This window comes from Emydura macquarii, unplaced genomic scaffold (genome assembly GCF_026122565.2).
Source record: "Emydura macquarii macquarii isolate MOO-44397 ecotype Brisbane River unplaced genomic scaffold, CSIRO-AGI_Emac_v2 contig_2768, whole genome shotgun sequence".
Lineage (NCBI taxonomy): Eukaryota > Metazoa > Chordata > Testudines > Chelidae > Emydura > Emydura macquarii.
Genome location: NW_027132905.1, coordinates 4,503,471 through 4,530,018, shown reverse-complemented (window position 1 = coordinate 4,530,018; position 26,548 = coordinate 4,503,471). Strand labels below are relative to the sequence as shown.

General features: G+C 48.8%; 1 protein-coding gene across 1 annotated transcript in view; it reads right to left on the bottom strand.

Annotated features, from left to right (window-relative positions):
* Positions 1–26,548, bottom strand: part of CSF1R (colony stimulating factor 1 receptor) — a 28,508-nt gene extending 1,960 nt beyond the window's left edge. The window contains exons 1-20 of the mRNA XM_067566721.1: positions 26,325–26,548; positions 20,243–20,497; positions 18,775–19,059; positions 17,995–18,131; positions 16,538–16,697; positions 15,074–15,263; positions 13,391–13,506; positions 12,385–12,505; positions 11,441–11,631; positions 9,551–9,663; positions 6,549–6,675; positions 5,871–5,975; positions 5,343–5,453; positions 4,630–4,792; positions 3,905–3,999; positions 3,644–3,753; positions 2,374–2,496; positions 2,087–2,198; positions 1,638–1,737; positions 670–775 (exon numbers count right to left, since the gene is read on the bottom strand). Coding sequence (XP_067422822.1) covers positions 670–775; positions 1,638–1,737; positions 2,087–2,198; positions 2,374–2,496; positions 3,644–3,753; positions 3,905–3,999; positions 4,630–4,792; positions 5,343–5,453; positions 5,871–5,975; positions 6,549–6,675; positions 9,551–9,663; positions 11,441–11,631; positions 12,385–12,505; positions 13,391–13,506; positions 15,074–15,263; positions 16,538–16,697; positions 17,995–18,131; positions 18,775–19,059; positions 20,243–20,497; positions 26,325–26,373 — 2,769 coding nt within the window. The 5' untranslated portion in view covers positions 26,374–26,548. The remainder of the gene's footprint in view (positions 1–669; positions 776–1,637; positions 1,738–2,086; positions 2,199–2,373; positions 2,497–3,643; positions 3,754–3,904; positions 4,000–4,629; positions 4,793–5,342; positions 5,454–5,870; positions 5,976–6,548; positions 6,676–9,550; positions 9,664–11,440; positions 11,632–12,384; positions 12,506–13,390; positions 13,507–15,073; positions 15,264–16,537; positions 16,698–17,994; positions 18,132–18,774; positions 19,060–20,242; positions 20,498–26,324) is intronic.

The following is a 26,548-nucleotide window of genomic DNA, read 5'->3' as shown; positions in this document are numbered from 1 at the left end:
GTATGGCTGTAGCTGGCAAAGGGGAGAGGCTCTGATCTCCAACTCTGCACAGGACTAAGTGATTTTTATTTCGCCTTCGAAGCACTTCATTGATTTACAAAACTGCTACGGGCCAGGCGAGAGTGGGGGGCTGTTGTTTAAGTGCAGGGGAGCAGCTGTGGATAATCCAGCACTTGCTTAGGAGGCCTCTAGGAGAGCAAATAAGTGCTTTCTCCTGGGCCGTTGGATATCTCCGGCTACTGCTCACAAAGTATGGCGCCGCCTGTCTCCCTGCTTTCACTCCACTCCAATGGATGCTACCACCCGTTGCCTGTGTAAAATGAATGGAGATGGAGATGTGTCCACACCACAGAACATCATGGCTATTGGCAGCCTCAACTAAGTCAGCCTGCTGGCGTAACCATTTTCTTAGCACTTAGTAGTGGTCCCTAGGACTCAAACAAATAGACACAGTCAGAGAACTAGCGCTGCCAATGTACCTGAGGGCCAAACTGGGGGCCTTTGTACTCCAGGCTGTACCTTTTTGTGCTTTCCACCAGCACGAAAAAGTGTTCATGTTGGTTAAAAGTTAGAGCAACAGATAAGGCAGGGCCCAAGAACGCTTGCGTGTGGGAAGGAACATCCTTCCCCCGCATCTTTATCTGCACCCCAGTCTCTAAAGCGTCTCACCTGTTCCTTGTTGACATCCAGTTGCTTTTGAATGAAATGGCATATCTGGTCGAAGGTGGGCCGCTGGGTGGGCTGCAGATGCCAACATGCTTGCATGATGTGATACCTGCAACAGCAATAGCAGAGCAAGTCTGTTAGCCTCCTTTTGAGCACTGGGTGCTGACCTGCCCCGAACAGGTTGTAGAAGCCGTTTCCCTGGGAGCAGCAGTAGGATGGACACACTTCATGCCTGGGGTGTCTCCCCTTTTGGCCCAAGTCATCTTTCACCCTCTCTGTGCACTTACCTTCCATGCTTGGGAGGAGTAAATAATAAACACTGGCAAAGTGCCTTTGAGTTCCTCAGCTGGCATTGGCTCTAGGAGAGCCCAGGGCTGAATAGCGCTAGGTGCCTAAAGAGGCAGAGGCCCGACATTCATGCAGGGCCAAGCACGGCCTGTGTATGAGAGCGGGCTGCTTTTCTGTTGGCTGCAGAAAGCGTCGACGCTCCTGCCTCCAGTGGTTAATGGAATTCATTTGGATAAAAGCCATTTCCGTAATAGTTACAAAGTCAGGGGTGAGGCCATAGCATGGGTGGGCTCTGCAAGGAAACTACAGGCTGTTCCCAGAAAGCTCCATCACTCCCTGCTAGTCTATCCAAAGGACACATACCTAGAGCAATGGCATTGCTCTTGTGTGCCATCTTAAGAGGCAGAATGAGCGGCTCTAAGCAGAGCTGGGTCTGAAACAAAGCCCCAGAACCAAGCATTCCCAAACTGGGGCCTGGTTGAAACCGTGATGGAAACTTTGCGGCTTGTCTGTCTGTACAGCTAGAGTGATTCATCATGAATGTGCTAGCAGTAGCGCTCATTGGCCCTCTAGTTCCCTAGGTAACCTACATCCAGCTTTTTCCACTAGCTGTTGTGCCTGCTTCCTCTGCTATCCATGCATGTCCAGGGGCAGTGGTTGCATTTCTGGACGACTGTACTTACATTTCCATAGGAGCAAAGTCTGGCCTGGCCATCTGATACCCCTGCTTCACCATGCTGTAAAACTTGCTATTCACCAACATGCCAGGATACGGGCTTTTACCTGCAACCACAAAAATCAAGATGTGGTTTAGAGCAGAGGTGATGACAGGAGATCTCTCTCGTTCAATCTTAACATGCAGCATGCTTTTGAGTGGTGCTGAAGGACTTTCCTTGGACTATTTCACGTGACTGAGCAGGAGAGTTGCTGTGGCAGGTGGCTGATAATAGACACTGTCAAGAATCAGTAATTTGTACAGCTGATGTTAAACACGTTCCTTTACGCCCCCTCCAAAAAGCCCAGTTTCTCACTCGGTCTTTCCCCAATCCATACTTGTTGCATAAAGACATTTGTTTATCGGGAAGCGATGGAGGTTGATACACAAGGAGAACTTTGAAGGATCCTTCCTTACCCAGCGAGAAGATCTCCCAGAGGAGGATACCATAGGACCACACATCGCTCTGCACTGTGTATATGCAGTCAAAGATACTCTCTGGGGCCATCCACTTCACCGGCAGACGGGCCTGCAAGGGCAAAATGCTCTACTCAGGGGACAACTTGTCCACTTACTCTACAATTCTAGTCCTGTTCTCTCCCCCTCTGTCCTTAACCCCCACCCTTCCTGCCTTAAACATGCTACACCTCACCTCTGCTAATGCTCCCATGCTCCCCAGGATTGGCACCGCCTCAGTTACTTACATTGCCTTTGACGACGTAGTTTGAATCATTCATGATGTCCCTGGCCAGCCCGAAGTCACAGATTTTGGCTACACGTCCGTGGGTCACGAGCACATTCCTTGCTGCCAAGTCCCGGTGGATGCACTGGACAGAACAGATGGCAAAACAGCATCCAGATAAAATACCTTGATACAATGCTAGTACATCCTCAAAACCTCTGCCTCTGGTCCCTGTAGGAAGAACGTAATTGCCTGCCCGACGGCGGTGTGGTACAGATGAGTTCATGTTTAATGTTTGTAAAGCCCTTTAAAATACTAGACGTCAGGAATTACAGTTGCACGTGCTCTCCCTCTCATTTTATAAGTGCTCCTTCTGACAATTTATTATCAACGTAAGAACTGCTATATGGAATCAGACCAATGGTCCAGCTAGCCCAGTATCCCATGTCTGACAGTGACCAGTACCAGAGCTTCAGGGGGAGTGTACAGAACAGGACAATTTGGAGAGATCCACCCCTGGCTTCTGGAAGTCAGAGGTTTACGGTCAGCCTGAGCATGGGCGTACATCCCTGTCCATCTTGGCTAATCACCATTGATGGACCTATCCTCCATGAATTTATTTAACTCAGTTTTTGAACCCTGTTCACTCCACTTCTAAAACACTTCATACAATATCCTGGAATCACTTGGCCCTGTCCGTGGGTGCCATGTGGACGGCTTCTCAGCCGCACTAGGTCTTTGGCTACCGTGTCTGTGAAGAAGAGGCAGTAAGTTTGCTCTTTCTTAAAATATTTATAACCGGTTCAGAGAGAAATCTCAACCGTCACTTTCTGTTCCTTTTTCCTGGAAAAAAGGATCTAAATGCAGGATGGGGCAGGACCTCATGTAAAAGCCATAGCAGAAGAGATGTGAAAATGGCACAGCACACACAAAATTCAGTTCAGTAATGCTGCACTGCTATAACAGGCTGTGCATGTAGTGCCACAAACACAGACCTGCTCAAAGGGGCAGGATTATGGAATGAAATCTGAACTAGCTACGGGGTGAGGTATATGTCGGCCTGTTAACCTGCTACCCCAAAAGTGGCAGTTGAATAGCAGAGGCCTCTTTGCTAGCCCCCTTGCCCAAGACGGAAGGGGGCAGGTGTCCACAGCAGCAGTTTACTCAGAAAGAAAGATGTTCACAAGGCTGACGATGTTTTGTCCCTCAGCTGCTTTATGGGATGGGCTATCAAAGGGTTTCTTAATGAACCTGCTTGGCAGCCCTTGGACCAGTGTCCCCTTTGCACTTACGTTCTTTGAGGCAAGGAAGGCCATTCCCTGGGCCACCTGACTGGAGAACTGTAACAGGTCATACAGATCCAGGGGACGAGCATCCTCCTGTTCTTCCTCTGCCCTCTTGCCTGGAACAGAGAAGAGCTCTTTATAGTTCACACAGGCCAGTCCGCCGGCAGAAGTACGTGCTGAGTACGCTGGATTCTGGCCCACAATAGGGAGTGATGTAAGCAGAATTGCGCTCAGGATGCAGAGCCCAACGGAAGACTGAGATCATACCTGGTAATTTACCCTCTGCTGGCCTGGAGTCTGGCGACGACACAGGTCTCATTTCCACATAGGTCTCCAAACACTGGCTTGCAAACCCACTGTCACTGAATCAGAGAGAACAACAGAGGGGACAAGCTGTTAGAAACCATCAGGATTGTGTCTGTCTTTTCATCCTGTGCTGAGCAGAGCAAAACTGCCAAGTACCTGTGAGGGATGGCTTATTTTCAAAGCTGACCTACAGAGCAAAAGCAAATAGCGATCTAAATACCCAGGGCTAATCCGATTGTGTGCGGGAGCATTCAGCAAAGAAATACATGGTCACTCCCCTTTTTAGAAGTGTGCTTTCCCCTTCTGGGAAAGGTACTTCCTGGATCAGTGTGACTGGCCACATCTCATTCCGCGACATGATACCAGGTGTAAACAATGGAATGGTTTTGACTGAGGAGGGGTAATGGGGGACAAGAAGCATAAAATCACATATGTGTGGGAAACGTTGTAGGTCATTTCCAGAGGTTTCTGAAATGTACCAGTCACAATTTTCCACTCTCCAAGGCCTGGCCAGGTGCATTCTGGCTTTACAGAAGATTTTTAAAAATTACCTATACTTTTTTTTTTAAACTGAAACATTTCTACATGAAAGTAACATGACCTTCCAACCTTTTGCCAATACAACCTTCCCACCACCTCCTGCCATCAGGCTTTGTGCATGTACAATCTCCAGTCCTGATTCTTACCGTCGGACATACTTCTTCTCCAGATAGATATTTTTGTAATCGGCATTGCTATCCAGAGAGGAGTCCAGGCTCGAGTCCTGGATGATTATGGACTCTGTCTTCTTCCGCAGGAAATTCAGCAGATCTCCATAGCGACAGTACTCAGTGATGACCAGAATTGGGCCTAAAAAATAGGAAGTGGTGATCACCAAGGGGTGACTTCATTGCACCCTCTCTCTCTTTCCTGGAGGCCTGGTTTCCTCTTTAGACTTGCATGCCTGGCTGTGTGTGGGGGAGTAGGCACATGAGCACATACATAGGTGTGGTGTGAGTCTCCACTGGAAATGGTAGGTTCTAATAAATTAGATAATCTCGAGACTGCAGCTTCAGTCAAATATGGGCCCATATGGGCTAGTGGTCCCTAATTCTTGTATCTATGGAATGAGAGGAGTAGCTCAGGCAGGCAGATTTGTTTATACCTCTCTTAGGGCACTCTCTGAAGAAAAAAATCAGCAATGGAAAGCTTCCACAAGCATGTTCATAGATTTAAGGCCAGGAAGGACCAATATGATCATCTAAGCAGATCACCTCCTTGGGGCTACAGGGGGAATCGGCAGCTTAAGAAGTTCTCTAAAGCCCCTGGTGTTCCCCTGGGGGTGGAGGTGTCGCTGAAAACAGAATTCAGGAGGTTGTCGACTGAGGACCTCCGAGGGAATGGTGCCGTCTCATCCTACCTCCATGGGTACAGGCTCCCAGCAGGTTAACAATGTTCTCATGGTGGCCCAAGTGACCCATGATCTTCAGCTCGGACATAAGGGCCTCCTGCTCATCTGCGTGGGCTGCCGCTGGAATGAATGAGGACTAGATTACCTCAAGTCTGACATAGCGCAGGGACAGAAAGAGAGAAGAGGTGGGGGGAAGGAGAAAAGAAAGGGGGATAGCTGGCGGGGGGTGTGTGTGTGGAGGGGAGGCAAGAAAAGGGATGAAAGAGGAGAAAATGAAAAAGGGGAAAACAATGGAACATTGGGGAGGGAGAAAGGAGGAAAGAGATGAGGCATGAGAAGATGATGAACATGGTTTCTTTGCCTGTATCTCTGGATATATCTGCCTAGGGAAGCTAGGCTGCTTTGCCACAACCGATGTGTAAAAAACATGCATTTTAATCCAGTATCAGCAGCCAGTGCAACAAGCACAGCTGAAATACTGTGCACGCCAGTTTGTGTTTTCAGCCCGTCTGGCTCTGCAATCTGCTCGTGACTTACATTTGAGCATCTTTACAGCCACTTTGAGGACGGTGTCTTCTTCCCCCAGCCCGAAAGCAGTGGCTTCCACCACTTTTCCAAAGGCTCCTGCTCCCAGCGTCTTTCCTACAAAAATAAACCCGCTTAGAAGAACCAAAAAAACCAGTCATGGCTATGGACAAAGGCCCTCCAGATATACCTGCTGACATGTCAGCAACAGAACCCTGGCAAGATGTGGAACCCGTGAGCAATATGGAATCCACATGTGACATGCAGCCCTCCCCATATGTATAAAGGATTCACTGAGAACAAAGACAGAGCCATAAGGGGTGAAAGTCCAGACATGGAATCAGTCTTAGCTCCAGTTGTCAGAAAAAGTCTGGAGGCTGTGATCTCTTTCGCAGTGTGTGTGCCGGCACGTGAGAGGACGGGGCAGAATCATATCACCCTAGCTGTGTATGGGAGAGAACATGCAAGGCTGCACAGAGGCAGTATCGTGCTGTTTGTTGTTCTGCATGCAAAAGATTGTGCGGGTTTGGATGGAGGAAGTACTGTATTGTGCGGTATTGTTCTAACCCTGTACGCAAGAGGACAAGGGTTTGGACATCGTCAGCATCATTTTAGCTGTGCTCATCACAGAATCTGGGTCTGCAAGTCGAATCACTGCCCAATGCTAGAGAAGCTCTGAACGTTTCTCACCGAACTGCAGGTTGTTCCTGGGGAATTCCCATTTCTCATTGTAAGGCAGTTGGGTGGGGTCAATAAAGATGTAGTTATTCCCTTCACAGGCCTCAATGATCTTCCACCGCACCTGGTATTTTGGTTTCTGTAAAGAAGAGAATCTGATTAATCCAGATTTCTTCTGTTGCTCTAAAGGGCTCTTTGAAACCAAGGACACTTATCACACTGACTTTAAATCCCCAGCACAATCCCTTCCCTGAGGCATCACACTTTCATTACGTCGCTCTACAGATTTTGGGGAGAGTCCTATTTTTATACCATCAAGTGCTTCTTGCTTTTTGAATGTGGGGTGAATGGAGAGAAAGCTGAGAAGCCGGTTGTAAGTATTATGACCTACATCATGGATCCTTCTGGCTGGTCGTGACGCCTGATTGCCCCCCACTCTTGGCTGATTATTAAGAACTACACAGTCCATCAACTGGGCTTGGAAGTGGGACTGGCACTCCCGTTTTCCTCCTTAAGTAGCAGCCAGGGGACCCACCGTGATCTCAGAAACTGTCAGTCTCTTTTCATTCTCTGGACAAGCTTATTAGAACATCTAGGGCCATGGTGCTAGAACAGCTGGTGTGTCCCAGAAACAGGACATTTTAGCTCATCTCTAGGTGGTTTGAGCTGGGCAGCAAGTGTCAGAGCAGCAGCCTCCCTTCCCCTGCATTGCATTCCTGAACTAGCACCGCCTTGTGCTCTGACTCCATTTCGCTGAGCACAGCACTGGCATGTGTTTTGTTCCTTTGAAACGGAGAAATAGAACTTAGCATTTCTCCTCTTCTGCCTGACTCTGATTCTGGCAGAAGTAAACAGGCAGGGAAGGGGAGAGCAAGCTCTGCTTAGCGGTGGGCAGAAGCAGCCATCAGCATGATACGGTTGGTGTCAATATCACGTCAGAAGGATGGAGGAAACTAGACTGATGGAAGCAAACAGAGAGGAAGTGAAACAGTTTGGTCTTAGAGTGATCTGTGCTGCTCGTCCCCATGAGTGAAAGGGAACAAGATATCTCCTCCTCTGTCTGTACAGCAGGGCCTACGGCTTGTCTTTGCCCACTGGCTCTGTGCGAGCCATGGCCGTGATGATTCACTTTGTGGCCAAGCTCCAGGATGTGGACATCTTTTTCCTCCTCCGCTGCGTCTTCCTCCTCCTGATGTTGCTGGACGGCACTGCGAGAGCTTTGCTGATTTTTCCCCCATGAATTGTCTCAGGCTGCAGGGATCCAGGGTGGATTAAGAAACCCATCAGTGATGCACGATCCTTTTAGAATCGCCTCCTGTATTTCTTTGTGTTTCAGGGCCCTCCTGAATTCATCGGTGCTGTGCTTACACTCGGCTCCCCATTGGCCTCTCCCTCCATATCAATGGTGGAGGCCTGTTCCTTCCAGTGATGGTAAAATCCAGAGCTGAGGTCTCAGTGACTTAGGGTGACTAGATAACAAATGTGAAAAACTGGGCCAGGGGGTAGGGGGTAATAGGCACCTATATAAGAAAAAGCCATGGATATTGGGACTGTCCCTCTAAAATCAGGACATCTGGTCACCCTACAGTTACTGTGCCCAGGGCTGACATTTCTCAGAAGTGAAGCTAGTTTTTCCTCATTTTAGGTGCTAATTATCAGCTTAAACAGACGAGAAACAGGAGTTCAACACTGAGGATAAAACAGGGCATGTAACGAGCGGTGCCAAAAAAAAACCCCCAAAACCAAAACCCTTCAGTCCTGACAAGAAAAGAAATCCTGTTTCTAGCAGTTGTGCAAGGAGGGACAATTTGTGGTTTACTGTCAAAACCCTATCACTGATTTCCCCAAAGCAAGAGATGGATCTCACAGGCAAAAAAGGGGCAGTTCATGTGAAGACAATAGCTAAGCTAGAGACAACTGGGTGTTAGCATTCCCAGCATCCACTTTCACTGTGGAAACAGCTTTCTGTTGCATGAGCGGGGAAAAATGGAGGCAAAAATTGCAAAACGCTGGTGGAAAAGGCAAAGTTTTGCCCCTCAGCGGACTGTGCATGTTTCAACTGATCCATGCAAGATACTCTTCAAGTTCACATATGTCAGTTCAGAGAAGCGAGAGCTGGCCCCTTTGCCCAGTGCGCTGAGTAACATCCTGCACAGATTTGTGAGCCAATCACACTGGGATGAGTCACTTGGGGAGCAAAAGCCAGCATAAGAAGTGGCTGGGATTTTGGGGGTCTGCATCAGTGGTATTCCAGTGGTATTGATTGACTAATCAGAGCAACATGTTCTTGTGCTGGGAGAGGGGCCTTGAGGCCGGCACGGAGTCAGAATTCCTCCTGGGGTTCTCGATCAGTGTGCGCTGGAAGAGCAGATCTGCCTCCCTTTGAGTGGGTATAGCCTGACTTTGCCTGCTGTGCTCACCCAGAGCGTCATCCTCATCCCGCCCGCTTCCAGCAGGCTGATACAACCACTGGCAGGTGCCAGGGGCAGGGCTAATGCTCCTTTCTGAGAGCGTGCCCGGCGTGGGTGCAGACGACTGAGGGAGATACTTCTTGTACTCTTCCCCTTCACTCTATCCCCCAGGCAGAGGCAGGCACAACCCACATTGGAGGGTTTTTTTTCCCATAGAAAACAATAGATGAAAATAACACCAGCCAGAAGACAAGCCCTCAATTCCCTTTTTTGATGACAAGGCCCTCTTGCCAAACCAGCATGGCTGGGTGGAACCAAGAGCTCTGGGGAAGGGCAGTGGGCTCAGGGACTGGTGATCGTTCAAATCCTACGGTATCCCAGCCAGGAGCCAACTGGAGCATCAGTGAAATGTCAGCTGCCTGGCCCAGCTCCTCAGGCTCCTAACTTCCATTGATTTCAGTGGAAATTAGGTGCCTAAATACTTTAGAGGATCTGGGGCACTGTGGCTCCTGAGTGAGCCCACAGGCTGCATGGCTGGGTGAGGGCGGTGCAGTGCATACAAACATTTATACAGGGGCCAGAGAACAGGAATCAGAGTCTAACCTGGTTGTATTTGTACAGTAGGAAGAGGATCAGCAGGAGAAGCAGGACCAACGCTCCCACAAAGGTGGACAGAATGGGGTTGAAGAGCTCACTGGGGACAATCCGCATTCTTCCTAGAGACACAAAGGTGAGAGGGTGAGAACGAGACATTCAGATGTTTCTTTCACTAGCGCATCATCCACGGTAGCATTTTATTCAACCAGCTATTGGCACTAGTATCCCCCTGTGCATAATTACATAGAGGCAGCCCCAGAGAGGACGTGCTGCCCCCAAAGGAATCAGGAGAGGGAGGTCTTAATGTTTCAAGATAAAAAAAATGGTACACAAAGTATATAATAGGACAGGGACGAATGACAAAAATCACCCAGCCCTTGGTAATATGTGGACAGCTCTTGAGATCCACATTCAGTGAGAACATGCCAGACAGAGTAAAAACCTTTGGAGTAAAGACCTCAGGATTTGACCCAGAACGATTAATAATGAAGGAGCCTGCTAGTCCATCTGCCCAGGGCCAACGCAGGCCTGTTCCATACAGAATGTTGTCTAGTGCTTCCACTCACATACACCTTTGTCCTCTCCTGCATCTAGGGGATCAGTACCAGGAGCTGCATATCCCTTAGGTTACAGGAAGCCCTACGGAGGAACAGGACTGTCATGCAGTCCTATTAGAACCTACTGTCCTTACAAATCTAGGAAATATACCCAACCTCCATCTTACCATCTGCATCTCATTGTGTGACTCTACCCTGGTGCTCACATGGTTCATGTGCACGAAGGGGTGGACAAGAAATCTCACTGTGTTGGGATACAGCAGACAATTATGCATTTGATGTGTGTCAGTGTTTTCTTTATAAATGGAACAACTAGAAGCAGGGTCTTCTGCTGAACCACTGCCATTTTGGGGATGTCCAAGATGGGAAATGTCACTGTCATCTCCACAGGTTAAAGCTACGCTCAGCGGCCTGCAAGGTGAAGTTTCACTCTGGGTTAAATTAGCAAAGCCAAATAAATACTTGAGAGAAAAATGGCCTGGCTTTGAACATGAAAATGAGTGGTCTGGCAGATCTGCAGTGCGAGCTGTATGTGTGTTGAGTAGCTTACGTCCATAGTAATAACAGTCTTGAGTTGAAATCTCTGAGTCTCCATATGATAGTGTCTTATGTAGGGGATTATATTGGTGCATTACCTTCTCTCTTCCAGATTTCACAGGATGAGAACGTGCAGGGGAGCAAGACCTCATCTTAGAAATCCAGGATTTACCAATATACCTACAATACTATGGGGCCAGAAGAGAAATTTTCCCCAAGGCAGCAGATGTGTCTGGAAATGCCAGTACGAATGGATTAGATTAAGCTTGAAGAGATGTGTCTTTTCCCCAAAAGAGCCACTAAGCACCAAGAGAAGGCCAGGTGATCCTTGATGATGATATTTTTTTCTTGACTTCATTAGGTTTCAATTTACGCTGGCAGCTATGCTATTTTGCATGTAATTTCAGGAATTAGTCATGCATCTCCTATTGATCTTCTAAGGAGTTGTGTGGTAAAAGCCCTTGGCATCATACTAAAGATTTACCCATCCCTCCAACCTCCAGAAGATTCAAACCCAAACTCTCCAGGCCACCAATTATGTTCTCAAGGATGCAAGCAATGAAAACTGAAATCCCCCTCCGCACTGTGTTACTAGGGACAGATGTGTGGGGGAGATGTACTTCATCCCGTCAAGTTAGGATTGACGTGGTTTCTCTCAATGAACTCAACAAGAACAGGTAGTGGGGCATCTGGAGTGTATATACAGGAAGACTGGACCGCCAATGGCCTGAATCCATCTTTAATTCAGGCCTGAATTAGAATTTATTATCTATAAATAATAAATGCTCTTGATTTATCTCACCTGTAGAAGGGACTAAGCTAAGCATCTGTGAGTCATTCCCCTCGCTGTTAATTGCCCAGCAGCAAAAGGTAACATTGTCCTCCAACTCCTTTATCTGAAGGAAGCTCTCTACAACCACCATTCCAGAGGGCAATTTGTCGGTGACCTGTGGGCTCGTCTCATTCAGAATCAGGGTTTTTCCCGGGTCAGATCTGCAGAAACACCACGCAGGGGAGAGAAAACATTTCCATGGAACACACCTGACTACAGATGGAATCCTTTGCTATAGCATCACACAGGGCTAGCGGGCCTCAAATGGCTAGACCAGAGTCCTGTAACTGGGAGTGGGGGGGGTGTCATAATGCTACATGTTGCCCCTCCAATTCAGAGAGACGAGACCTGCCTCAGGAAGTAATTCAGTGGTGGTAACCCCTCCTCCCGCAGGCAGGGGATGGAGATAGTCCGCAAAGGCGTGCCCCTGCACGTGAATGGGAACACTGAACCCATCGCCTGCTCACTGCATGTGCTGCATCCACTCAGTTGTGCCAACGATCCCTTTCCCTAGCAGCATCAGTACTGGGAACAGCTCCTCCCTCCCCAATGGCAAACCCGGGCTGGGTTTTGGGGCCATAGCGCATTAACAAGCGTGTTTTACTGCATATTCTAGACACGGCTGTTAGGAACCGGTGCACAGCACCTGCCGGTGTTGGAAAGCCACCCCCGCGACACACACTGGAATCCATGAACTCCTATTTTAAATAGCAGAAGAATTCTCCGTTGTTGTGCTACTGGACAGAACTCTGAGGTGTCGCCATGGATCTTTTGCAAGTCTGTGCTGAGCATTTCAGCAAACACAGGCGGCGTTTATGGGCAATCGCTGATCGCTACTGCAGAGGCAGGGAAGGAAGCCGCAAGTCCTGGCACTGAGATTGGGTGCCCTGCACACGCTCTCTGAGGTTTCTCACCTGTCTGCATACCCAGGGCATTGATACCACTCAATCCGTGGTGCAGGGTAACCAGCGGCTTCACAGTGAAGGCGCCTGGAGTCATTGAAGGCTGTTCCGGCATGACGGATCTCAGGTGGGACTGAACAGGGAATGCAAGGAGCGTTAGGTACGGAAGTCACATGAACAAAGCGCTCTCTATGCTCCATCTCATTTATGTGCCATGTTGAAATGGTTGGGGAAATGAGTATGGGTTTGGGGGAAGGGGCAATAGCTCCCTTTGGTCTCTGGGTCTGGTCTTTGGGATCCAGATTCCACTCTGGCCCTTCCTTGGGTTGCATCTTGGTAATCTGTCTATCCAGAGAACGAGGTTGGTGAGGCGATATCTTTTACTGGACCCACTTCTGCTGGTGAGAGAGACAAGCTTTCGAGCTACACAGAGCTCTTCTCCAGGTGTAAGCTTGCAAGCTGGTCGCTCTCACCAACGGAAGTTGGCCCAGTAAAAGATATTATCTCGTCCCCCTTGTCTCGCTAATATCCTGGGCCCAACACAGCTACAACCACACTGCAGATCCAGAGACCAGGTGGTGCATGGGCAAACTGCTGCATGCCACCTATGCCGGACATCACATTCCTGACCGCCTCCACGGGTCACCTCGGGGAGTGAGAATTCATGGCACTTCCATAGGCCACCAACAAACGCTCAGGTGGTAACAACTTGTAGACAAGGCACCGTGATTACTATGAAAGGGCCACTCGGGCAATAGTTACCATCGCCCTATGGAGTGCGCCACCCCAAAGGCGTAAGTGAGGCAGCATTTAGCAGCTTTCATGTCCTCGGTGGCTGTTTCGATTGTTATTGTGACAGCTGCCTTCCGGGAACTAATGCTGTAAGCTCCTCTTGCCTGCAGGAAGAGCAGAGACCATCTCCTCTCATCCCCTCGCTGACTAGCCCGTTGGCTGGTTTCTGCCTGCTGCTTGGCAGATTTGGCAGTGTGACAGAAGCGGCACAGAGCAGGGCGCTTACATTTCAGAGAGATGCTGAAGGTCACTGATGCATTGGCTTCCTCGTTCTCAGCATAGAACGTATACAGTCCGCTTTCGTCTTCCTTCAGCCGGTTCAGGGCGAGCGTGTTGTTGTACCTGTCCCGAGAGAGAATAAAAGTAACTGATGGAAGCTGCATGTTACAGAAACAACCAGGACACTCAGACCTGGGGAAACGCAGAATGCTGCACAGTGGGGGTGCATACACATTTGCAGGAGCCCGTGTGTTCCTAGCCCTAATCCACACATAGCCTTGTGGGTTCCCGTGTCACTGATTGCAGTTAGCTGCTTCACTCCCAGTGAAAGTCAGTGAAAATCTCCTCTTGGACACGAGTCCTCTGCTGCTGAGACAGGTGATATTGGCCAGGACAGCAGTGTTACTTTCGGTTCTGTTTGGAAAGTGCTATGGGGGCTTCCAGTTTCAGCTGGCCGGTCTCTAGAGACAGACAAAAGGGATCTCAGCGTCATATCTGCAGGAGCTTCTGTCCTTGCCTTGACCCATGAACCTGGGTTAAAGACACCTGCCCCTGTGCTCTGCCAGCCTGGGAGTGCTGTGAATGTTCTCCCCTCTCCAGCACCTCTTAGGTCTGATTGTCAAAAGTGCTGAGCATACGGAGCTTCCACTGACTTCAAATGCATCTTGTGATGTAGACGGTGACGTGAAAGGCATCAGGAATCGGTAAACAGCTGCCACATAATATCATAGGCACTTCTGGACTGCTGGCCCAGAGGGGTTATAGACTAGAGGCTAAAGCAAAGGAATGGAAGTTTGGACCCCTTGGTTCTGTTCCTAGCTCTGCCACTGACTTTCTCTGTGACCATGAGCAAGTCACTTAGCCTCTCAGCAAGAGGTTCCTATCTGTGAAATGGGGGAATACATGCTTCTCTGGACTCAATCAATCCAAATTTGCTAAGCATTTTTATAGTAGCACCTTCATCCAAGGATCTCAAAGAGCTTTGCGAATGTGAATTGAGTGAGCCCAGTGAGATGGTCATTATTACAATCCCCATATGTGCGGGGAGAAATTGGGAGCATTTTCCTCTCCGCACCCTCCAAAATGATATCTTCTTATCATCCCCCTGTCTGGAGCAGGAGACGAAGGGAGCAGCTTGCCTCCAATGGGATTTTCCCCTATTCTCCTTGTTATCTATAGTGCTGACCCAACAAAGTGATAAAACAGCACAAGCTCCAGGGAGTTTATAGTACACCTTCTCCAGAGGGAGAGAAAACTCAGACTGAGGAGCTGAAGCCTCCAGTTTGTAGTTGGGAAGGACCGCGAAAGGCCAGCCACACCGATTTTGAAAAGATGGATTTTCCTGGTTACTCAGCTTGCCCCACCGCCTGTCCCATCACATCAGCATTCTCGAACACCAGGCACGGGGCTTAGAACCCTGACTCCGAGTGACGGCCGGCCCTCGGACATGCATGTTTCCCCTCACCTGCCCATGGTTTTTCAGTAATAGCCTATTCAGATTCTTCACTGCTGTTGGCGATGGAGCTGGGTAATGGAGGGAAGTCCCCTCACCCCTTTAAATAAAATACTTTTCTACCAGACAATCCCCTGTAGAAGGGTCTGCTGTAGGGGGAGCCTGTTCCTAATGGAAAGGATCCTGCTGGCGGTGTTGGAAATGCTCTGCTGATGAGCCCAAAGGGCTATACTATACCTGTTGTTGCCCGGGAGCATTTGGTCCTCAGTTATGGCGCTCACAGAGTGTTTTGAAGGATTCTCGTGTGTCCAACTCCAGTGGCTAAGTCTGGGGTAAGCCTCGATCAGAACCTGCAGCTCCAGATTTCCCCCCAACTTCACTTCTTGACTGCCGTTCTGCACAGGCAACAGACGTACATAACCTCTCTCTGAGGGACAAAAAGAGCAAACCCAGTCAGTGAGCGTGTCTGTGAAGGGTGATGGCCATCCACATTCAGCTCCACCGGTCTCAAGAGAGTTGTCAGCCTTTACACCAGGAGTGGTTTGGGAGTAAAGAAGTCTTTGCTGATCCCAGGTCCCGGTAGGATCCAGCTCAGCCTGACTTGGGACAATGAAATTGCACTCTGTCAGTGCTATGGCGTCTTCTCCCGATGGCCTTTCAGTTACTCTCAGAGCTTGGGGCGCACCAAGGTCACATTTCATAGTCAGATTCCATTGATAAAGGGTTAATAGATGGCTAATCAATTGTCATAGAATAGATTGTTAGAGTCCGAGCAGGACGATTGGTTGCTTAGAACCGTGGTTTATGACTATCTTTAACACCATCTACTCGTGTTCTTATAACCATGTGCGAAATTCTCATACCTGCAACAAGCGTATAGCATCTATTAACCATACATTAACACTTTATAAATAGAACCTTCGCATAAACTGTGATCCAGATCTAAACCCAGGCATTGGAGAGAACAGCTGATACGACAAGGACTTGAGGTCAGCAGATTAGGTGATAGGATAGTTGGGGAAGGAGAAGGAGCTGAAAGCATTGACTGAGTCAGCTATGCTGAAGAGTGATGTGGCTAAACTAGAAAGCTGTATCACCTCTACATCTCCCCGGAGTTCAGCCCATCCCCTTTGCCAAGCCCCTGGCCTCTGCTAGTCTGGAGAGCACATTCACATTTGAGCCCTCCTTCCCCCAGCAGCACCCAACAGACTCCTGCTTCTGTCATCAGCTAATTTGAACCCAGGAGCTTCAGAGCGAAAAGGACACGCTGCTGCTTTTTCAACTACAGAAGTATCTCTTTCAGCTTGCGTCTGCCACTGGAAAGGGGTACACGCTCCTCTAGTGTGGGTCAGCTTTTGTTTCAATGACCTTTGGTGTGACTTTGTCTGATGAATTTTTTTAGAAGCTGTTTATTAAACTTGTAGAAAGAGAGAAAAATCTTCCCTGGCTTTGCATCTGACTGGACTAGAGACAAGATCACTAACTGGATAGTGGCCCCTGTCCCTTTTCCATCAAGACACCTGGATTTCCCTTTTCTATCCACTGTAGAGATATGGGATTGAACCACGTGGGTCCAAGCCAACATAGGAACAAGATTGTGGTGTTCGATGCAAATGAATGAGGGAGATGAGGTTGTGTATGTGTGTGCACGTGTGCATATTTCACGATCACACTTTTCTTGCCCATTCAGGATATGCTCACCTACAACCTGGAGCACAGTTGAAGAATTACTTGATCCCACAGAATTGTTTGCAATACAAATGTATTGTCCACTGTCTCTTACTGTCACCGCTGGAATGTGTAGGGTGAGGGAATTGTGGTAGTCCTCATTTACATAGGTGGTGACGCCAGTGATGGTGACCTGCAGCCATAGGGAAGGAATGTTAGCGTGACCCAGCGTTTGTAATGAATGTGCCCTTCACCTTGTTTTCTGCCCTACCAGACCCTGTCCGAGAATGTATATGGCTAAAATGCGCCCCAGTGGAGACAGACACATACAGTTAATTGAGGTATTCAGTGCAGATACTTGTAGCATAGACAGGCACATAGATTTCTTTACAGTTATTGTCAACTCTTTGATTGTGAGCTATAGTTACATTGCATTACCTGAACAGATTGATGTATTTTGTATACTAATAACATCTCCGAGATTGAGACATTAACAACCCTGAAACAGGAACTACTGTTTTATCTAATCGAATCAAATCTAGATCTTTAAAATGCACCCATCAAAGTTTTATCTAGGTATGAAAAGTATTAAAACCAACCCATCCTGTATTAAAGTCAACACAAGAAAATCTCTCCCACTCTCCCCTTCTCCTTGCTCTAGGGCAGGGGTGGGGAACCTCCGGCCCAAGGGCCGGATTCGGCCCGCGAAAGAATTTGATCCGGCCCGCGGGCGGGAAGTGTGCGCCGCCGAAACCCTGCCGCCGTCTGCCCATTTTCGGCGGCGGCGGGAGCTCGGAGGTGGTTACTGGCCCACGGCACCCCGCGGACACTGTAAAACCGCGCCGCCGAAAAGACGGAAACGGCGGCGGCATTTCGGCGGCGGGGGGTGGAGTCGGCGGCGGCGCGGTTCCGTGGGGGGTCGGGCAGTTCTCGCCGCCGGAACCCTGCCGCCGTTTGCGCCTTTGCGGCGGCGGCGGGGAGAATTCGGCGGCGGAATCGGCGACATGGCCCGCGAATGGAGGTAGCAATATCAAAATGGCCCTTGGCAGGGAAAAGGTTCCCCACCCCTGCTCTAGGGGAATATGTGTGCTTTGAGGGTGTTTGTTGTTTTATGAAATAGGGCGTTGATGGGGGAAGGCTGGCTGGGAGAAGTGGGTTTTGTGTTTCATTCTGAAGGCGTTCATGTTCAGCAAACTCAGATAAAAAACCCACCCACTTTGTTCTCTGGTACAATAAGACGCCCAGAATGCATCTCTTAACCCTTTGTAAACTGTCACGGCACTGACGGAGAGAGGGAAAGGATGGCCGTGCTTACGTCTCCAAAGCTTATGTACAACACGCTTCTAATCATGTGCTTCAGTCCTGTGCTCCAGTCAGCTGCTACCATAGAGGTAGAAGACTCTGAGTCAGGAATGACTCTTGCCACCTTCCCCCTCCCCGTTTTCCAAGGAGATCACATTCCCCCTTCAGGGCATAGGAAATTGACTTACATTCTCAGCTGGATGGATCCACTTGATGTCAAACTTGTGGGATGGAGAAATTAAATTGCAGATGACCTGGAAACTTTCCCCCTGTATTCGCACGTGTTCTTTTTGCTCCACAGTGACTGAGAGCGGCTTTACTGTTGCTAAATGGAGGCAAAGATGGGCCCGGATTAGTTACAGGGGGGCTTAAAGGCCTCTGCATCCTTGAAGAATCCCCAACTTTTGCCACCATCCACTTTAATCCCTTCACCATCATTGGCACCGCCTTCACCATCCTCATCATCACTCCTCCCAGCGCTACCACTTTCAGGGCAGAGCCATCGCTACTAGGCTTAAAGGGGAAGGAATCCCTGTCCCTTCTGCATGTTTACCAATCTGCAAGGCAACACTGCACCCAGGCCCTCAGGATCTGCAGCATTCCCGAAGGAAGAGCAGATTTTCCTTCAGGCTCCTGGTTCATCTACAAGGAGCTGCATGATGCAAACAGCAGGGTGCCTAGGCTAGGGCATTATCAGCATTAATAGGAGTGCATCGATAAAATATATTATTCATGTAGTAACGGCGGTGTACATGGGACTGTCCAATGGTACAGCAGTGCTAAACAGAGAATAGAGACAAGCTTCTGTCAGGCTGTAGAATAGTCTCCCAAGAAAGGGAAATATTCCCATCAGTGGGAATATTTAAAACTAGACTGGACAAAGTCCTGGGAATACACTGTCAGGAACAATCCAGTAGCTGTTTCCCCATGGAACTGCTGGAAGAGGTACCACAAACCTAACCCTTTACCTTTTAGAACAATCAGTCTGATTTTCGATGACCTCTCCACTTTTCCGCTGATCAGGGCCCCACACCTGTAAGACCCTTTATGATCTTGCTGCACGCTGTATATGGTTACTCCATCCAGGGGGCTGAAATAAAACTCAGTCCCTGGTAAGACGGGAGAATAATCGTCCTTCAGCAGAGTAACGTTGGACCCGTAGGCTGGGTCAGTGATCAGACATGGGAGCCGTGCGTCACGGCCTTCGCTTACTCTGACGCTGACACTGTGGACATACCACACCTTCTCGGGATCTATGGAAGAAACCAGACAGTGGAATCAAGCAAGGCGCAAACACTTTGGGTGAGATTCCAGCAGGTACATTTCAGTTAAGGCCCAGCTTTCTGTCTGTCTTGCATTGCTGCCTTGGGTTAAACTGCTCTAGCACCTAGGCCTGCTCCCACTGATAACCCTATGGCTCATGAGTTCTTTAAATCTCACTTGGCAAGACAGATGCAGCCTCTGACACCTAAGGAGAGGGGATGTGATTAGTAGCATGAATAAGATGTGAGGGTGTGAGAAAGAGAGATGGACACTTAGTGGAGCACCAAGTGATCAATGAAAATTACCTTTTAGCAGGGGCTGAAGGTTTTATTAATAAACCGGCTAAACTTGAGGACACCGTCTGATTGGCTAATGAGGAGTCTGTCTACGAGGCTTCCATTAATAGCATGGGTAAGCCTTTGCTATTCAAACCATTACGACAACCATTTCACAGGCACAATGTTACATTAGGGGGTGAGATGCTGCATTCCTTCGCTGAGTGGCAGGAGCAAGGCTCTGTGGCTTTCTGTCTGTGATGGCAGGTAACAAAACTCTAAGCCTGTCCCCACTGTGTGCGCTAGAGGAATATACTAGCAGCAGTAAGCGAAACTTAGGGCTTGTCTGCACACGCAAGTTATAACGGTGTATGCTAAGGTGTGCATTTAAATGCATGCTGTACTGGTGTAAATCCCAAGGCGGTCACTCCAGCGTATGTGCCGGGATAAGAGGACCTTTTTTGGTTTAGCTTATGTTGTTTTGGAAGGGGTTTAAGCAAAACCCAACAAAGGCCACTCTAATCCCGGAATTATATGGAATATTCAGCTCTTACACAGCATTTTTCATCCATACAGCTCCAGGCACTTTACAAAGGAAGTCAGTATCATCATCTCCATTTTACAGATGGGGAAACTGAGGCACAGAGCAGTGATGTGACTGGCCCAGGTCATCCAGCAAACCAGCAGGAGGCCAGGAATATTGACCTTCTGAGCCCCAGTCCAGCCACACTGCCTCGCTAAGGGTGAGTGAGAGCATCCACATGGGTGGTGGTGGTTATACTGGCATACTAGTATTGGTTTAGCTATACTGATATAATTACACCAGTGTAACGGGTAAAACTAGCCCATGTAGATAACCCGTAGATGAGTGACTAAGGGAAGGAATGGCATTAGCTACCTCTCACAAAGAGATGGACAGATGCTTTCTCCATGTCGCTGCTGTTGGTATAAGCACATTGATAGGTCCCCGTGTCCCTGTAGCTGGCGCTGATAATACGGAGAGTGCTGTTAGAGCCACTGGAGTACACAATCGTATTCTGTCTTGTGCTGATCCATTCCACACTGAGATCCCCGTAACAGTGCAAGTTTACAGGATCGCCTTTGTTCACAATCATGGTGGTGACGTTAGGGTCGATTGTCGGAGATGCCAAGCCTGCAAGCAAGAAAGAGAGGATGGGTAAACAGTCGATGTGCCTTACAGATAAACTGGTGGGATCTCACCTCAGCTCGCATGGAGGGCCCAAGGAAGAGCCAAAATGAAGACGAGGCTGGCTGGCCAGAGTTGGATTTTTGCATCATTTCATAGACATGGCAGCGATTCTGAGCACCACGAGGCTGAGGGCTGGCTGGTCTTTTTATTTTAATGTCTTCTCCGATGGAATGAATTTTAGGGGAGGCAGTAGTTGTTGTGAGAACATTCAGAGCCTTAGCGACATCTGCTCTTTTGCACTGATTAATCCAGGCTCCTGGGTTTCTTTGTTTTACTTTCTTAGACGTTGTTCTTTTCCTATTGATTGGGATTTATTTGGCAATAAATTTCACTGTGGAGCTGTAAATATCCTATGCAAATTGTGTGGGGGACCTAATCCTATTCCTGTATTTTTAATTCAGCAGCAATTTTCCTTAGTTTTCTGCTCTCCATGTACTACATTAGTGCAAACATCAGATCAGAGCAGGAGAGAAATGTGCCAAACTATTTGGTGCAGAGCCCGTTGAAAGAACTCAAAGCATTGATTTTGTATCAAAAATTGTTTTGGGGAAACTAATTTCTTGGTGGCTGAGTAGTGGATTTTGAAAATTACAAAATAATACATCAGATTTATGTAAGTACTCAAATACTATGGTGATGGAGGCCAGATAGCTACCCAGATCTGATAGAATTTCATCCTTTGTACTCAAAAAAATGGTACAAAGGTGAGCAAGAATTATTATTGCCGTTTTACAGACGGAGAAACTCAGGCACAGAGCAGTTAAGTAATTTAGCCGAGGTCAAACCGTGTAATGGGCAGGGCCAGGAGTGGAACCCAGGATTCCTAACTCACCATCCCAGACCTGTGCACCGGCTCACACGATCGCCCAGCCTGATAATCACCATTTTACAATGGGTCAGACTTCGGGCCTGAATTTTAGTTGCCATCTTTCCCTTTAAGAGACATCGTGGAATTAACTTCTTCATCAGTTTGAGTAAAGGGGAACCTGGAACCTCCTCCAGCCCTCATTGTCAGAGAGAGAGGCATTTTTTTTGTCCTGTCAGCGAGTTCTTTTAGTCACTGCCTATATTTATGGAGGGGTGGGGGAAGTGAAAAATGAATCAGTCCTCTATGGGGAAAAAGCTGCAACAACATCCTTATGACAGGTTTTCTTAGAGGGACAGGAAACACATTGCAAATGGCTATCTGTGTTCTGAGGGGGGTGGCTTGCCCCCCTCTCCCTCGTACACAGGCAGTCCCTTCCAAGGGCTGGCTAGTCTCCCACTTCTGCTTTCCTTCAGACACTAACCCCTTCCCCAGATCTTAAAGGAACACAAACGCAAGTTAAAAATACCCTTCTGATAACTGGCAAAGTGCTCCTAGTGTAGACGGCCTACCTCCACATGAGCAGACGTCTGCAGAGCTACGTGTGTGAAACACTGGAAAGGGTGGAATATGGAATATTGCATAGTTCTTGCCCTTGAGCTTTTTCTTGCTGGTTTTTTGACATCATACAGAATCAGGGGGAAAAAAATTATTCCCCAAGCAGAGAAGGAAATATCCCACAATCCTTCTGAAGGCCAGATTGTCCATGTATCTACTGTTTCCCGCTCCCTTGTATGCCCGGATTCTGCATGAAGGTGTGGGAGCGGATCTACGTGTACGCTGGGTTTTTGTCCAGCCATCAATGTGCCATGCCCTCTCTGGAGCACCTACCTGTGGTTTGCTTGGTAAACTCTTAGCACTGGCCCTCACTATTAAGGATCTGTCTACACTGCAGTCTGGAGGTGTGATTCCAGCACATGTAGACAGACCTGACCTGAGCTTTGCTCTAGCTAGATTAAAGCTAAACTCAGTGGGTCGACATGCGCAGCAATCACACCTCCCTCTGCAGCGCAGACAGACCCTTCGTGTCCAAGGATTTACCATGGTTTGGCCAGATAGCGAAGGACCAGCCATGTTCCGACCGGATCCCTTGATATGGTTGTAACTGTAGGGCAGATAGATGCTTATTGTCAAAGGACCTTTTCAGAAGGGAGCGTTATGATCATCTAGTCTGACCTCCTGCATAACATAGGTCAGAGAACGTCACCTTATACGTCCTGCATCACGCTCGTATTTTGTGGCTACGCTAGCACACATCTTTTAGAAAGCCGTCCCGTCCAATCTTGATTTAAAGACGTCCCGTGATGGAGCATCCACCACCCATGGCTGGGATGGGAGAATAAGGAGTAAAACAAAGCAGGAGTGCTGAACGGGGCCCTGCCCAGATAAAACATGCACCAGGGCCAGTTCCCGAGCGCGAATGGAGTTGCTGGGGAGACACATTAGGACAGTAATGCAGCCCCCTCCCGCTTCTCCGTAACGTGGCCCGAGCTCTGGCTCAGGCTTCTGTTTCCCCGCTGATCAGAATGCGACTTCGCACAAAGCTGGAGAGTGTCACCCACCAACTTCCTCATCGAGTTGTCGGTAACTGCTGGCCATTGGCTTTACCACACCACAGTTGTGTAACAATGACCTCCAGTTACAGGAGGAGGCCCATCCCCCCTCTACCATCCCAGCCATGACAATCAGCCAAGCCCCTTCTTCTGGCCAGAGCTTGCTGTTCTTTTGGAAACATATATTCCCAGGGACTCTAAGCACGGAGGCAGGTGCTGGTTTCCAGTGAGGTTCCCGCCTGAGAATGCATGGAGGCCCGGCGGTTTCCCCAAGGATCACACACAGGTCTGCAGGACTTAAACCGGGCTTTGGAAATTGAAAGGGCATGGGTCCTCATGGCGCAGAGTCCTGTATTAGAAGCAATTCCTGGGGCACTAACTAACCAGAGTCAACTGCAGCATGCTTCAGTGCCCGATCTCTGTCTCTCTCTCACACACATCACAGCTATCCGGTCCATATTATTCTAACAGCCAAGAAACATCAGAATCAGGAATAATCTTACATCTGTGTCCCTATCAGAGCATCGCCCCCATTCCATCCCTCCCCACCTATTGGGGTGTCCAGTGTTGTGGCATTCTATGCCTTTGTTAGGACCCCCTTAAAACTGGTGTAGCCCCTTGGCAGACATGTCCCAGCCTGCCAGGTATCAAACACTCAGGGCCGAACGTTCAAAAGGAGTGAGGCTCCTAATCTCTATTTAGTTTCCTAACGTCCACTGAAATCAGTGGAAGTTTGGAGCCTCGCTTCTTTAGAGTGGTCGGTCAGCCCTCAGAGCCCCGTCTTCAAACACAGGTGCCTTAAAAGGGTGTCCTAGTCCCACACTTGAATACGCAAAGAAGCCGTCACTGCATGCGTGTGGAGCATCCGATGGGGGATTTAGCCCCTCCCAGGGATACCACATTTGGGAACTGAGCCCAGAGTCATGAAAGCAATAGAGCGTATCTGGGCCCCAGAAACTGGTGCCACGATCTAGCAGGAGGACACACCGCAAATGCCAAAAGAAACAGCTGAACTGAGGAGTCAAGAAACAGACGCATCAAATTCAGACTGAAAACAAAATACGACCCTCTGGAGACTTATGCAGGGATAATCCAGGTGCAGACAAATTTAGGGATGCTTCAGGATTCTTGGTGCTGTGGCATTTCTGAATAACTCTGATAATACTCAGCTGTCCAAGACTTCATGGGACCACGCTATGGGAAACACCTGGCAATGCCTAATGAGATGGACCCACTGAATGTGGATCTACATTATAAACATGTCCAGGCTTCAAGTGGGGGGTCCTGACAGAGATCTCTGGGCTCCAGGAAACCTTCCATCTCCCCAGTAATTGCCTAGTCCACATTATCCCAAGATCCCATCCTGCCCAGGGTTCCCAGCCGTTCCTGTCTCCTTGGGACAGTCCCGGATGCTCAGTTTTGTGAAGGAACTGCACAGTTCCTTGCAGGAAGTGGGCAGAGCGGGGGTTGGGGAAGGAATCTCTCCTACAATGTCACCATTGCTGGAAATGCAAAACCAGAAAACATTCCGTTTCCAGAGGGGCCTCCTTTCCATGTTGTATTTTGCAAATGTCCAACCTGGCCTGGAGAATCCTGGGACAAGACACAGTGACAGGAAACAGGCACAGCATCCAGACCAGAACAGACGGCACAGACTTTGCTATAATCCTCTCCCATCCCATACAAGGTGTCTGAGTTTACACATCCATTGAAAGACTTAACAATACCCTGGGCCTATCCCTCATCCATCTATACTTACAACGATTTGAGAAAGAAGGCTAAATGGCTTGGGCATGTTGTAGGAGTATAAAAAGCCAGTATTCCTAGACAAGCCCTTGACTGGATTCCACTTGGTGGAAGACAGAAAAGAGAAGGACAAAAAATGACATAAAAAAAAAATCAAGGAAGATGCTGCTGCCATGGGAATAGATTATAATGGAGTGAGAAATGTGGCACTAGACAGTCGGAGGTGGAAACACTGGATAAGGCACAAGAGCATCTAATCTCTATTCGCCACCAGCTTCACCAAATGGCTGCAACCCTTCAACACAATCTGGCACAGCATAGTAATACCGTAGTCACCCAATAGGTTACAGGAACTGGTGCAGGCTGTTCAGTTGGTTCTCCCGCATCCTCAAAGTAATGAATGGCTCATGTCGTTGGGCGGAGGGGGACTTAGTTGAGAATAAGCTCCCCTCAGATGGAGCACCTGATTTTCACTGAGGATCCTGCTTTTTACACGGCCTTCCCAAGAGGAAAAAAAAACCCAAGGCTTGTCCATGCTCATACAATAACACTTAGCATTGCTATAGTGCCTCAGATGTTCAAAACGATGGCACAGGCATTACTAATAGACGGAGCCCGCAGCTCAACTGAGATCTGTCCTCGGGCTCTATCAGCTCACAGCCCTTTGCTGTAACAGCCAGGACGCAAGGGACCAGATGGACACAGGTATTTACGTGCCTAAAGATGCAGATGGGCACTGAGTGGAATTTACAAAATTGCCTACGTTAGGTGCCTAACTCCTGTTGTTATTATTTATCTGGATTCTCAGAGCGTCTCATCAGGGACCTGGATCCAGCCGTGCTAGGCGCTGTACAGACACAGAACAAACGTCAATGGGAGTTAGGTGCTTGACCTGATCAATAAATTCCACTCGATGCCTATCTGCGTCGTTAGGCACGGAAATACCTTTGTAAACCTGTCCCTAGGAGCCTAAAATTGTTTTGTGAAGCCCTGATCATTTTGGCATGTCGCTCTTAGCATAGAGTCATTCACGTGCGTCCAGTGCTACAAAGGAGCTGCAATGATCCTGCGAGGCAAACCACCCCTCACCTATTCCACCCGTGTCATACGGACCGCCTTTAACTCGCCCACAATTGCAGCAATTTCCCCTGGCGACAGTCTGCTGAGTTAGGGGCTTGAACGTCTCGCCCCGTCCCCTCTTGGTTTGCAGGAGATGTGCTCGGGAACCCTGCTCTCCCTTTCGGGGTCAGGGCTGTGCGCTCTTTGGGCCAAACCCGGAGCGTCTGACTGGCGTTTTCATCCCATCCGGACTCAGGCAGCGTCTCCAGGCCAGTTTTTTAAAAAGGTTTCTGGAGTCGTTAGGAGTTCGGTGCTCTTGAAAATCCCACTAGGCGCCTATCTGCATCTTTAGGTTCCTAAACCCCTTTACAAATCTGGCCCAGGGACTTTAATGGGAGTTTGCTTGAGAAAGGAGGGAGCAAACACTGAACAAGGAGTTAGGGCTTCTTCTCTTCTGCACAATCACCTATGGGCTGTGCAGAAAGAGTCCATCCAATATGCAAGTCTCTAGCCACAGCCTATATGGAGTTGGTGCTGTCAGACCTACCATGCCAGATGTTAGCCGCAACCAGGAGCACCAGGACGCCAGCGTCCATCTCCCCTGGGATGAAGGTGCTTCTTCAGCCCAGGTCAGGTCTGCTGTGCTGCAGGAGACGGAACAGTGCCTCCAGCCCAATGGATCCTCTTGGCTCGAATGGAGACAGCTGGAATGGAAAATGCTGCTGATTCGTCTTCCAACTGTTCTCTGCTGCCGTCTCTCTCTGGGATCAA